This window comes from Nicotiana tomentosiformis, chromosome 2 (genome assembly GCF_000390325.3).
Source record: "Nicotiana tomentosiformis chromosome 2, ASM39032v3, whole genome shotgun sequence".
NCBI lineage: Eukaryota > Viridiplantae > Streptophyta > Magnoliopsida > Solanales > Solanaceae > Nicotiana > Nicotiana tomentosiformis.
The window spans coordinates 133,383,340-133,395,298 of NC_090813.1; the positions used below are offsets into that span (position 1 = coordinate 133,383,340).

The 11,959-nt window shown below is 35.3% G+C and overlaps 2 protein-coding genes across 3 annotated transcripts; both read left to right on the forward strand.

The window, feature by feature from the left end:
* Nucleotides 1-649: 649 nt before the first annotated feature.
* On the forward strand, nt 650-5,339 carry LOC104085265 (adenylyl-sulfate kinase 3-like). The gene is made up of 7 exons (XM_009589261.4): nt 650-1,411; nt 2,054-2,194; nt 3,297-3,446; nt 3,542-3,660; nt 3,760-3,844; nt 4,599-4,645; nt 4,980-5,339. The coding sequence occupies exons 1-7, from the start codon at nt 1,102-1,104 to the stop codon at nt 5,076-5,078; spliced, it is 951 nt and encodes a 316-aa protein (XP_009587556.1). The 5' UTR covers nt 650-1,101; the 3' UTR covers nt 5,079-5,339.
* A 2,522-nt stretch (nt 5,340-7,861) lies between these two features.
* On the forward strand, nt 7,862-11,586 carry LOC104085266 (ADP-ribosylation factor-like protein 8a). Of its 2 annotated transcripts, XR_011414248.1 has the most exons (7): nt 7,879-8,088; nt 9,961-10,042; nt 10,154-10,186; nt 10,282-10,403; nt 10,943-11,104; nt 11,312-11,528; nt 11,560-11,586. XR_011414248.1 is itself a non-coding variant. In XM_009589262.4 (6 exons), exons 1-6 carry the CDS (start codon nt 8,051-8,053, stop codon nt 11,427-11,429), a joined length of 555 nt encoding a protein of 184 aa, XP_009587557.1. In that variant the 5' UTR covers nt 7,862-8,050; the 3' UTR covers nt 11,430-11,586. The 2 variants fall into 2 exon arrangements, 1 of the variants encoding a protein (XP_009587557.1); XM_009589262.4 differs by having other exon boundaries at nt 7,862-8,088; nt 11,312-11,586.
* The last annotated feature ends 373 nt before the right edge of the window (nt 11,587-11,959 follow it).

The window sequence follows — 11,959 nt, forward strand, 5'->3', positions numbered from 1 at the left end:
TTTTAGACTTTGGCCAAACAAGCTATTAATGATTCAATATTTAAGATAAAGGATCCTTTTAAACTGACAGACAAAACCACTCTCAATCGTGGATGCGGGCAAGCACCTGCCAGTTCGAAGTTCGAACTAGTAATATTTTTTTTTTGCTTTTTTGATAATCGTGGTTTCCGGTCCAGCTTGCGCGCAAAAATCGACTAATTTCACGGGTATCTCTCACCCCCCACCAATAACAGGTACCGGGTAACTCTACCCACCAAGACTTGGATAAATGGGAAGAAAACACCTAGTATTTGCCTCCGCTGGGATTTGAACCTGAGACCTCATGGTTCTCACCCACTTTATTGATCAGTAGGCCACACCCTTGGGTGCTCGAACTAGTAATATATTTCTAATTAATAAGTATTTCACGATTAATGCAACAATTTTTTGAAATATTAGATTCAGGCATTTATTTCACAAAGCTCATTTAATTTTTATTTTGTTATACTGAGGTTGTTAAATTACTTGTATAATTAAAAGGTCACTTCATTTTCGTTAACATCACAAAAAATCACTAAGCTATTTTGTAACAAAAAAATATTCGACTTTACCTACTATCAGAAAAAATTGCTTGGAAGAAGGAAAATGACAAATTGATGATAGATATTATATTGTTTCTACAGTTGAGCGATTTTTTGTTTAAACTTTAATATGAGTGTTTACATGTTGAACTTGGTGATCGCTCGTTTAAAATGTTAAATCTGCTTAATATTCCATTCGCGTCCCTCGTGCCATGCTTTACATGTACCTTGATTCCACATTTCAAAGGAAGATCCTCTCTTCGCTATCACCATTTTCTGCTTTGCCCAGAAACCAACGACATATAAATGGAAATGGATCGCCACCATTCACCGCCGCCATAAATCATCACCACCATAAATCCGCCGTGAATCCCGCCGCCACCAACTTACATTTTCATTTTCTCATGCCTCCCTCTCTCGCCTCTGTACATATGGGCTAATTAATATATTTTTTTTCTTTATCTTCATTTTTACTCAATATTTTTTTTATGTATTTATTGTTATTATAAGTGTACATCTTGGAGTTTATTATTGCGAAGAAATGATAGTTCGGTCATTGCGATTCAAAATGACTACGATTGGAAAATGTTCATCGATTTATCGAACTTCGCCGGAATTTGATCTCCCGGAGCCGTCGTCCGGGAAGTTAGGGTTTCAAAAGCTACCGGCATGTAATAAATCATTCGGCTTCAGCATTTTCGGTACCGAGGTCAAAACGAGCTTCGTAGCGCCTTTAAGAGCGATCGAAGCTTCTACAACGGCTCATGTCAACGGAAAAGCTGAGAATGTTCATCGGACAGGATGTGATTCCAACGACGATATGCCTATAAATGATTGCCATGGCTTTTCTGGTAGGCGCTCTTTTCTTTTTCTCTCGATTTGTTTCCTTTTTTTTTTTATGCTTAATAATTCTGCTTAGTAAGGAAATACTGAAATTTAGAATTCAAATATACATTTTTTTGCTAGTTTAGATTGCTGTGCTGGTTTATATTATGCTAAATCAATGTGAAAAGTTGACTTCTGGATTCAATATTGTCATTTGCTGTTGTAACAAAATAGAAAGCTTTTTGCTTGTTGTGAACCCGTGACTTCCTTGTATTTGGGCCACAGTTTTAATCTAATTCAATGCTTCTAATTAATTTATATTTTATCTGACTGCAGCCAGGAATTAATACAAGGGGGTTTTAAATTAGCCATCTTTTAACCCCGTTTGCCACTTCACTAGATCTCTCTTATGTCAAGGGGATTCAACAACTTATATAACCAAAAAAATTGTTTTTGCCCTATTTGCACAGTATAATTTTTCAACGAATTATGACTTCTTAGTTCTTATTTCTAGTGGACGTAATAATTTGTTTTTCCCCTAAGTCGTGGCTTATTTCGAGTGTTCATGAAAAGGACGAGGGATTAGTCCATCTTTATTCACATTGTATTATGACTTGCAATTTTGCTTCACGAAAATTTAGTTACTAATCTGACAATCATCTAACTAGGTAACAGTATACCTCAAATGTCTACAATTGGGAATTCGACAAACATTGTCTGGCACAAATGTTCTGTAGAGAAATGTGACAGAGAGGAGTTGCTTCAGCAACGGGGTTGTGTTATATGGATAACTGGCCTCAGTGGCTCAGGTCAGTTTAAAATGCCAGAAGCCTCATATTAGCTCTCAATTTTTTTCTCTCTTCTCTCTTTCTGTGACTCTCTTACCAGATGTTTTCTATCATGTATTACAATCCATTTTCTATATTTTTGGGTACTGTTCTGATTAGAACTTGGGCTTTGCATGCATATCTTTGCTCAATAATGCACAAGAGCAACAGTTACTAAATGATTTTCACATCACATGATTACTTCTTACGAATATCGAAGGAGAACAACTCGGTGCAAGCAGCCTTTGCCAAATTTGTGCTTTTATAGGGCAATAGAAACTACCCAATGAAGTATGAAAGTTTTAATTAAATACTCTTCTTGTAAAGCTAGATGCCATTTGTATGATTTATGGGATTCAATCTTCCGTCAGAAAAGATGACATCAAACCTACCAAAAGCAGAATAGCCAAAATCCAAATCAGAATAAGGCCCTCTACGTTACCCCTTTCTTTTGTCAGATTGGTTATTCTATCAAGTTGAGTTAATTGAACTATGATATTAAGAAACGATAAGATAATCTTTAGTGTACTTGCAACATTACCTTTATCTCTGAGTCCTATTAGTAGGTATGCTCGATGAACACCAAATACTGGTTAAGAAGCACAGTTGTCATTAGTTTGACACTATTCAATATTCATCAGGGGAACCTGGAGGTAGAGTAATATGCTGGAAAACATTGTACTTGATTTCAGTTTCAAATGCAGTGTCGATCATACTGCTAAACTGAAATGAACATTATTAGTCGACACGCTATTGCAAGATCCTCTATGAGTTTGCCCTGATTTGGAAGCACCTAAGAATGATTGTGGCAGAACATTTTAATATGAATAGTAATTTCTTCTCTTAATGTTGATTAGTTTCTTTCATGATACTACCTATTATTTAGCATCAGGTACTGCTGTCCTCTTCGCTACTCTTATTTTCAATTTTTTTTCTAAGGCCTTCAGTCTCTCTCTCTCTCTCTCTCTCTCTCTCTCTCTCTCTCTCTCTCTCTCTCTCTCTCTCTCTCACACACACACACACACACACACACACACACGCACACACACACACCAACTTTTTTATACATTCAACTTGATTTCAGGGAAGAGCACTTTGGCATGTGCTCTAGGTCGTGGCTTACACGCTAGAGGAAAACTCACCTACATCCTTGATGGTGATAATGTTCGCCATGGTCTGAATCGTGATCTTAGTTTCAGAGCAGAAGATCGAGCAGAAAATATAAGACGTATAGGTTGGCTTCTTTTTTGTCTTTGCTTTGCAAATATTTCCAGAAGCCCTCTCATTTATTCTCTTGGAAACCTAACATTTCCAAATGCTTATAAATAGGGGAGGTGGCAAAGCTTTTTGCGGATGCTGGAATTATTTGCATTGCCAGTTTGATATCTCCCTACAGGAAGGAGCGAGATGCCTGTCGCGCTTTGCTGGCAGAAGGGGATTTCATTGAGGTTTGTGATGGGAAATGGTTCTCAAAGGATTAGATTCTCCAGTGAGCTGCTGCTGTTTGGCACATATTATTAGCTGATTGAGTTGGATAACTTTTTTAGGTGTTCATGGATGTTCCTCTGCATGTATGTGAGGCAAGGGATCCTAAGGGATTGTACAAACTTGCTCGAGCGGGGAAAATAAAAGGTATTGTCTGTTATCTCGATCTCTCTTTTCTTTGTTTTTGTGAGTTAGCATTTTATATCAGAAAGCTTTATTTACAATCTTGATGGATGAGGGTGGTCAGTTGAAAGTCCGAGGTTATCAGCAGGGAAGTTCTGATGATCTTATTTACAATCTTGATGGATGAGGGTGGTCAGTTGAAAGTCCGAGGTTATCAGCAGGGAAGTTCTGATGATCTGCTTTCCTCAATATCAAGTTGCCTGGCTTGAACATTTTCGGCCCTGTTGCTGCAGGCAGAAGATACTCTTCTTTAGGGATGTTAAATGGGCAAGTTGGATCAAATTTCAATGAAGTCATGAGGCAATATGCCCAAAGCTAGTGTGTTAATTTACCCTAAACAATGGGTCATATTCAACTCGACCGACTCAATCATTTTATGGGTTTGTTTTTCTTATAATTTGTCTAATTACCAAGTCAAACTGCAATCAACTTTTCTTTATAGAGAGAAATGGGAAACCAAACCAACAATTTTTTTTTCTATTTTTTATCAAATTTTTGTGGGTCAATTTTGCTATCTAGATAGCCAATATAGACCAAACTTTTAGATGGGTTAAATACACCGCCCAACCTTGGACAAGTTGGTGAGCGACACTTGTGCACTAAGTTTACACCCCTACCTCATCTTCTTCGTTTATCTCTTTCTGCTGGTTTTATTTTTTAGATTTTTATTTCACCTAAAACGCCACGTTATTTAGCATATTCACTTTGTACTTTGCAGGTTTTACCGGTATTGATGATCCATACGAGCCACCCCTAAAGTCTGAGGTAAGGTCAAGTCCGTTCGTCTTGCTTAACATGCTGTACATAAGGGGGTTGATTGTGCTCCTAGATTCTGCTGTCGCCTCGTTTCAGATTATCAGCATTTTTAAACTACAATATTTGACCTACTGTAACAAATTTAGGATGAGTCCGTATAAGCCATTGATATAATTTCAATCCTCCAATCTCTGAGTTGTGTTAGTCTCAACTCGCAACTATCTTTGGATATTCATTTGATTGCATCATGCTTGCTTAAAGAGGATATAATAGCAAATTACTTATCATCCTCCTCAAAGCTCATATTACTTACATGTGGTCTTGTAATTTTTCCGATGTGCAGATAGTTTTACATCAGAACCGAGGGTTATTTGATTCTCCTAATGATTTGGCTGATACAGTGATCTCATACTTGGATGAAAAAGGTTACCTGAAAGCGTAACTGCTCAAGCCTTATCTGCATACCTGCAATTTCAGTTTGTATCTAGGGGTGTTCATTGGCCGGTTTGGTATGGGTTTGAAAGATTCCGGCGGGGTGTTTCGGTTTTTGGTTTTCAAAATGTTATGACAACACCATACCCAAATAAGTTCGGTATGGTTTGGTTTTCTACTTTTCGGTTTTGGTTTGTGCGGGTCGGTAATTTCGGTATTACTCTTCAAAGTTATATTTTACCAATCAAACTTGTGATTGTGATTCATGAAACTGATTTTGCAGTCTCAACCAGAAAAGAAAAGAAAGAGAGAACAAATTAAACCAAAACGTTAATAATTAGTCATTCTAAAAATGAGACTCTCGTTCGTTGCTTGAAAAAAAAAGTAGAGGAAAGCATCAGACATAATATTTTATTTTATTTTGGTTTCTCGCCTGGTGTCCGGTACCCACACATAAGACATAATATTACTAAAAGTCAGATGTCATGAACTACCAAATTTAAAACGAATATTTTGTAGCCATTTAACAAATTAAATTGAGGGTAACAAGCTTCGCGTATCATGTTTAATACTAAGGAAATCATGCAATAACTAAATGATTAGAGCAAATTCTTTGATCAAGATTAAGATACCCATGAACAGAAAATTCTTGGGTTTAAATTTAGGAGAGAGAGAGAGAGGGAGGGAAGTTAATCTGAGGTGGAGCAGTCAATGTTGGAAGTCTGGTTCAAGCTTAAGGGCATTAGAGTATTGCTATAAAATTCAAAATTTGAATATCCTAAGTGGATCAAGAAAATTTTCACTTCAAAATATATCTGAATTATTCATATATACGAAATTATTAACATTCTACTTAGCGTAAAAAATGAGATCGTATCATCACGAGAATTCCGAAAAAAAACAACATTTATGTAGCTATTCTTTTTATACTTAAAAATAGATTTGAGCTATTCAAATGTATGAAATTACTTTTATTATGTTTAGTGGTAAAATTAAAATTACTACGTGATGATAATTTTAAAAAAATTATGTTAAAATTTATGTGATACTTTTCGTTTTTCGAGATTCAAACTTTATAATACTCGAACACTCATGACTCACTTTTTTGCTCTTTTGAATGGTATATAGATATAAAAAATTTAATTTTTTTTGAAATAAAAGTCACATTTGGAAACTGCTTAAAAAGTATTATAAATTACAATAATTAATAATTTAAAATTTAAAGGCATATGGAAAAATTACGGTCAAAGAACAACTCGTTGGACTCTCGAAAGAACACCGTCACAAAAATTGGGATGGAAGGAGTGCATAAATTTGTAAAAGTAAAGATGAGTGCAAGATGACTCGAACACCATTATTATAAACAAGTTCAAATAAAATAAAAAATACGAATCTCATTGTATAGAATTCAAACTGCTTATATTAAAGTTTAGGTTGAAGACACTAATTTACAAAGTCACTAGTTTAGACTTTAGCTTGTCTTTTATATTTGCCATTTTGTATATAACCATGTGCTTTAATATGGTATTCGGTATTTTGTTTTCTTTTTTTAAAGAAAAATCGTATACTGTATGAGCACCAAAATTTATAAAAGTTTATACCAAATATCATATCATAAACCGAAATACTGAAACTAAGCTATTTTTTTTAATTTCGGTTTGGTAATTTGATTTTTGCCAAATATGCATACCCTATCCATGTCCACCATTTTCTATTGTATTGGTGAAATAAAATCTCCTCATTAATTACGAAACTGCACATTTCCTTTGTGTATAAGTGGATTGTCATTTATGCAAACTGAGTTTATAATTTGGCTTCACTTGCCTACCAATTATGATTATTTTATTGTCATCAACGGGCCAGAAGTGGAATGAATAGCGTTTGTCATTTGCATTCAATCGTTCTGTATGTCTTGCATTTGCCAATGTAATTCAATTCATCTGTTGTGTATCTGCCAATCACTGGTCCGTTTTTGTTGCCAAAAAACAGAATACATAAATAATTAATATTGCACTCACATAACATATTTTCCTGTCTTGTGATTGTATTACTTTTTCCTCTCCAACACATTTAATTGTAAAAATTAGTTGTCTCATTTTTTTCTCAATATGCCTTCAATTAATAGGTCCTCTAATGAATAGCAACAGACATCAATAACATCATTCTGGACGGCAGAAAGCTGGGAGATTATCAAAGCTATATATAAGTGTAACGCACTGCCAATTGTCTCACCATGGAAAAGTTTAAGTTCATAAATTAATAGTGCAAAAAATATTTACACGATTAGATCTTTTGTAAGGTAATTATTAAAAAATTAATTAGTAGCATAATAAATACAGTAACTAATATATCATAACAGGTAAAATTAACTAATAATATAAAAATGTTACGCAATTAGAGAGCACCGATAATTAGAGAGCACGGAAATTAGTGCACAAAATTAAACTCCTTCCAAAATCACAGAAATAAAGTTGGGAAATTCTACAGTTTTATGACCAATAAAAACCAGACATCAGAAGCACACGCGTGGATTTCACTTGTCGGATTTAACGTGCGTCCATTAACAGACGACAGGTTCACGGACCATGCACTGTCCAATAATCATCAATCAATTTAAAATCTCATTGGTCGTGACTTTCACGCAACTTTTTCGCGAGTGTTCTTCTTTATAACAACTTTATGATATCATATTGGTCCACGTATTCATCATACAGGAAAATATAGCTGCCAATTGCAGTGACTATTTCGTAATTCCATTTAATTTCAAGGGGCAAATGTTATATCAAATTTTGTATTCTTCTACTACAATCATTTCATTCCCATATCAATTTTTGAACGCAGGTACGATAAACAGTAGCCAGGAGAAGAGTAAAGTTTCCTAAAGTCTCAATTCAAAACACACACAAAGGGAGAGAGAGAGAGATCGGTGTTTATAGTGAGATTATATTTGTATATTATCTCTCTCTCGTTTTCGCGTAATCCATGGGTCTGTGGGAAGCTTTTCTCAATTGGCTTCGAAGGTACGTTTTATGTTTCATATAAAGTGGAATGAATTAATGGATATATTGAGATTTATATAGTCGATTTCAACTAATTTGAGAGATTGAGTCTGTAGTTGAATGATTGAGTTGATTAATATTTTGCGAGCTCTAGGTTGTAAGTTTTGACCGTTGAAGAAATTCATATAGCCGCCCCGACTTGCTTGAGACCGAGACATATCTTCGTTTTGTTTATAATTGTGTATTTTGATTTTTTTGGTATGTTATCAGTTTAACGTCGATTATTTAGTGTTCTCCATGAGTTTTGGTCATATTTGGAATTTGAATGAGATGAGCTGTGGATTTTTTTTTCGGTTTTTGTTCCAGGATGAGCAAAATTTGCCATCAATCACATTTTAGGTTAATGAGTTTCTTTTTTGTTTGTTACATGATGAGCTGTAATTGTTAGTGAATTATATTTTAATGAGTCTTTGGTTTGCTGAGGTTCCGATGTGAGTTTTGTTCTTAAACTTTGGTAATAATGATCATTAACGGATATGCCTGTTGTATCGTAGAAATTTCTAGCACTAACATCAAAGACATGCGATAGATGGACAAAGAGCTATTATATAGTGGAAAGAAAATTGGAATAGGAGATCAAGAAAAAGTCATTTATTTCTTTTCCCAACTGTGAGTGCATGAACAGGAGATTGGATTTTGTGGCTGAGATTTTAATTGTGTGCAAAAAGGATGGATTTTTCATCTCTTACCAATGAGCTTATCTTACCTTGGCGTTTTCTTCCACTTGTAAAGGAGTTACTGACGGTGCATTGGGTTTTCCGTAAGAGAGAAAAAAGAAGGATCTTAAAAAGGACTCTGCAAACTGCACATTCTTATTGTATTCAATCGTTGTTCACCCAAAAAAAGAACCTATAAATTTGTGATGTGGTTCAAAGTGCTGTTTAACCTTTCACTAGAAGTGAACTCCTCATCAATACCAGTGAATTGGTCGTAGTAGAATTCATTTGACTTATTGTCCTGGGATGTTCAAAAAAATTTAAGTTAAATTGCAACTTGCGAACATGTCTTCCGCACCCCAAAGATATCCTACGAGCTGGAAGTAGTGTTTCTACGCATTAGATGGTCTCATTCTTACTTTTTTTAATCAATCTCTCTGACAAAAACTTTATTCTTTTGGCATCATGTCGTCTTATTTTATATATGTTCCAGATTCGATAATATTAGCGTAATTCTTCACCATTGTTTGCAGATTTTTCTACTACGTTCTGGTTCTTGAATTTAGGCTTATCTTACTCAACGTGTGTGACTTCTTGAGGTTTGTTTCTGTAGACAGTTTGTTGCCTGGTCATCGAGACTGCCTTTTGTTAGAAACACAACGTGTAGTTAGTACAAGATGTTGTGTCACATGGCCGTATGGTTGGGGTACCTTTTTCTAGTCATAAAAAGGTCTAGATACTGAGAGATAGAAACAATTTGTCAAGAGAATTGTCAGTGGCCCTTTGTTCCTTCTGTACATTTCGGCAGTTGAGAGTTTTCTTTGAGTTCCACCATATGTTTGAAACTCTGAACGTCCAATCAAGCTCAAGAGGTTTGGGTTGAGAACCCCACCAGTGGACTAATTATTGCTTTTATTTTCGTTTATCCGTCTTTCCTCATTGCATAAATAGTTTACACAGTGTGCTGTGTACAGACCATTTACTTGCTATTGGTGTTTGTATAAATTTGTTTGTGTAGTTACTCCAATTTGAATATTCACTTTAGAGTTAGACAAAGGAAACTTACTGTTGTCTTGATTCTAAGCTGGACTAGTATTATAAAACTGTTGAAGTTTCTTTTTGCATTCACACTTGTGTAGCACCTGTATGAGTCCTTATAAACGTCTTCATTTTGCAGCCTCTTCTTTAAACAGGAAATGGAGCTTTCTTTGATAGGGCTGCAAAATGCAGGGAAAACTTCACTTGTAAATGTTATAGCTGTGAGTAGATGACTAACAACCTTTCTAGTGCCAGTATTTACATCTGTCGTTAACCGTTTATGTCCATATACGTGATGACTTACAAAATTTGCTCAACTTGTTTCATTCTAGACTGGTGGATATAGTGAAGATATGATACCAACGGTAAGTTCTTTGATAATAATATGAGAATTACTGTGATACCACTTTCAATGTTACTAGGTTCTTTGATAATAATATGAGAATTACTGGATATTCAGGTGGGATTTAACATGCGGAAAGTGACTAAAGGTAATGTCACTATAAAATTGTGGGACCTTGGAGGTCAACCCAGATTCCGTAGTATGTGGGAAAGATACTGTCGTGCAGTTTCAGCTATAGTGTATGCATCTATTCTCTTGCTTATTCAGTCTCTTTAAGTTGAAGCTGCTTTACTTACCTCACTGAACTTCTGCACTTAGAAGTAAATGAATTCACTTATATTCCAGATTTCTTTTATCAGCTATTCACTTCACCTTGTCTACTTGAGTGCTTTATTCTTATGTATGGTATCATAATACTCTTGTAAGTCATAGGATGGTAGGAGACAGCACATAGCAGATTGGAGTCTTTTTGGTCTTGGGTTGAATTTAGTTTTATCCAACCATCATTTCTTTAGGAAAAGCTGTAGATCAGGTTATCGGGCTTTATGGATCTATTTTTACACAGCTTGGGTCGGTAGAATTCCTTGTTTTCAACCATTTCTTAATTCTAAAGGAACAATGCCTAATCATGGACTTCAGGAGGGGTTTTGCCAAAAATTTCAAGGATTTGAAACACTTCTAAAGATGCAATTGTATACTTATAGGCTTGAGTATTTTTTTTCCCAACTATTAGGCTTTAGTATTATGTTTGTGACTTCTTTACTTTCCTTCTCTGCAGTTATGTTGTTGATGCTGCTGATCATGATAACCTTAGCATTTCCAAAAGTGAACTCCATGACCTGTTGAACAAACCATCATTGAGTGGTATTCCACTGCTGGTATTAGGGAACAAGATTGACAAGCCTGGAGCCCTGTCGAAGCAGGCTTTGACTGATGAAATGTAAGCAGAGAAAATTTTATGAGTATGCTTGGTCTTAGTTTTGCATTTGGGTTAATTCGAGTAATGTTTGGGAAATTTACCTACCAAGTACATATCTCTCCCCTGAGAATGGTAAAATTGGAAATGAAGTAATCAAATAAAACGAAAGGCTTACATATTCTTTTTTAATCGATGGACTCTTTTTAAGAACAATTGGCATTTATGCAGGGGATTGAAATCAATAATTGACAGAGAAGTATGCTGCTATATGATCTCATGCAAAAATTCCACCAATATTGACTCAGTCATCGATTGGCTTGTTAAGCACTCAAAATCAAAGAATTAAAAGATGACACCCTTTCTTCTGCTACTGAATTTGTATGTTAAATTTGTGAGGCTGTTAAATTGTATTGTAAATTATCTCTAGATTGAAAGAGCTGCTCATGTGCTATTCTTTGGGATTGTCTTTTGCTCAGCCGCCTATTTTTACCCCTTTTCTCGTATCGAGCTTGGCTTCCAGATCATTTCTATTCAGAGTAAATTTCATAACGCTTCTTACTTTGTAGTAAGATTGACGGTGTAACATAGGTTGTAGGATAATCGAACTGGTCTATTAAAAGATTTAATGTAAAATTCAAGATAGGGCTGGAATTGGACCAGTACAATACTACTTTTGATCAAATGGTTAATGGTCCTTGTGCAGTACTAACTGCATGCCTCACAACTGAGAATTTTGTGCCCTACACTTTGTGGATGAGCATATGCCAATTGAAGTGAGGTTGCTGCTATTAACAACCCATGCACCTACTACCATCCCAAATTAATACCGAATTCTTAGCAGATGCAATGGATCAATATATGAATTTCCCAGTAATA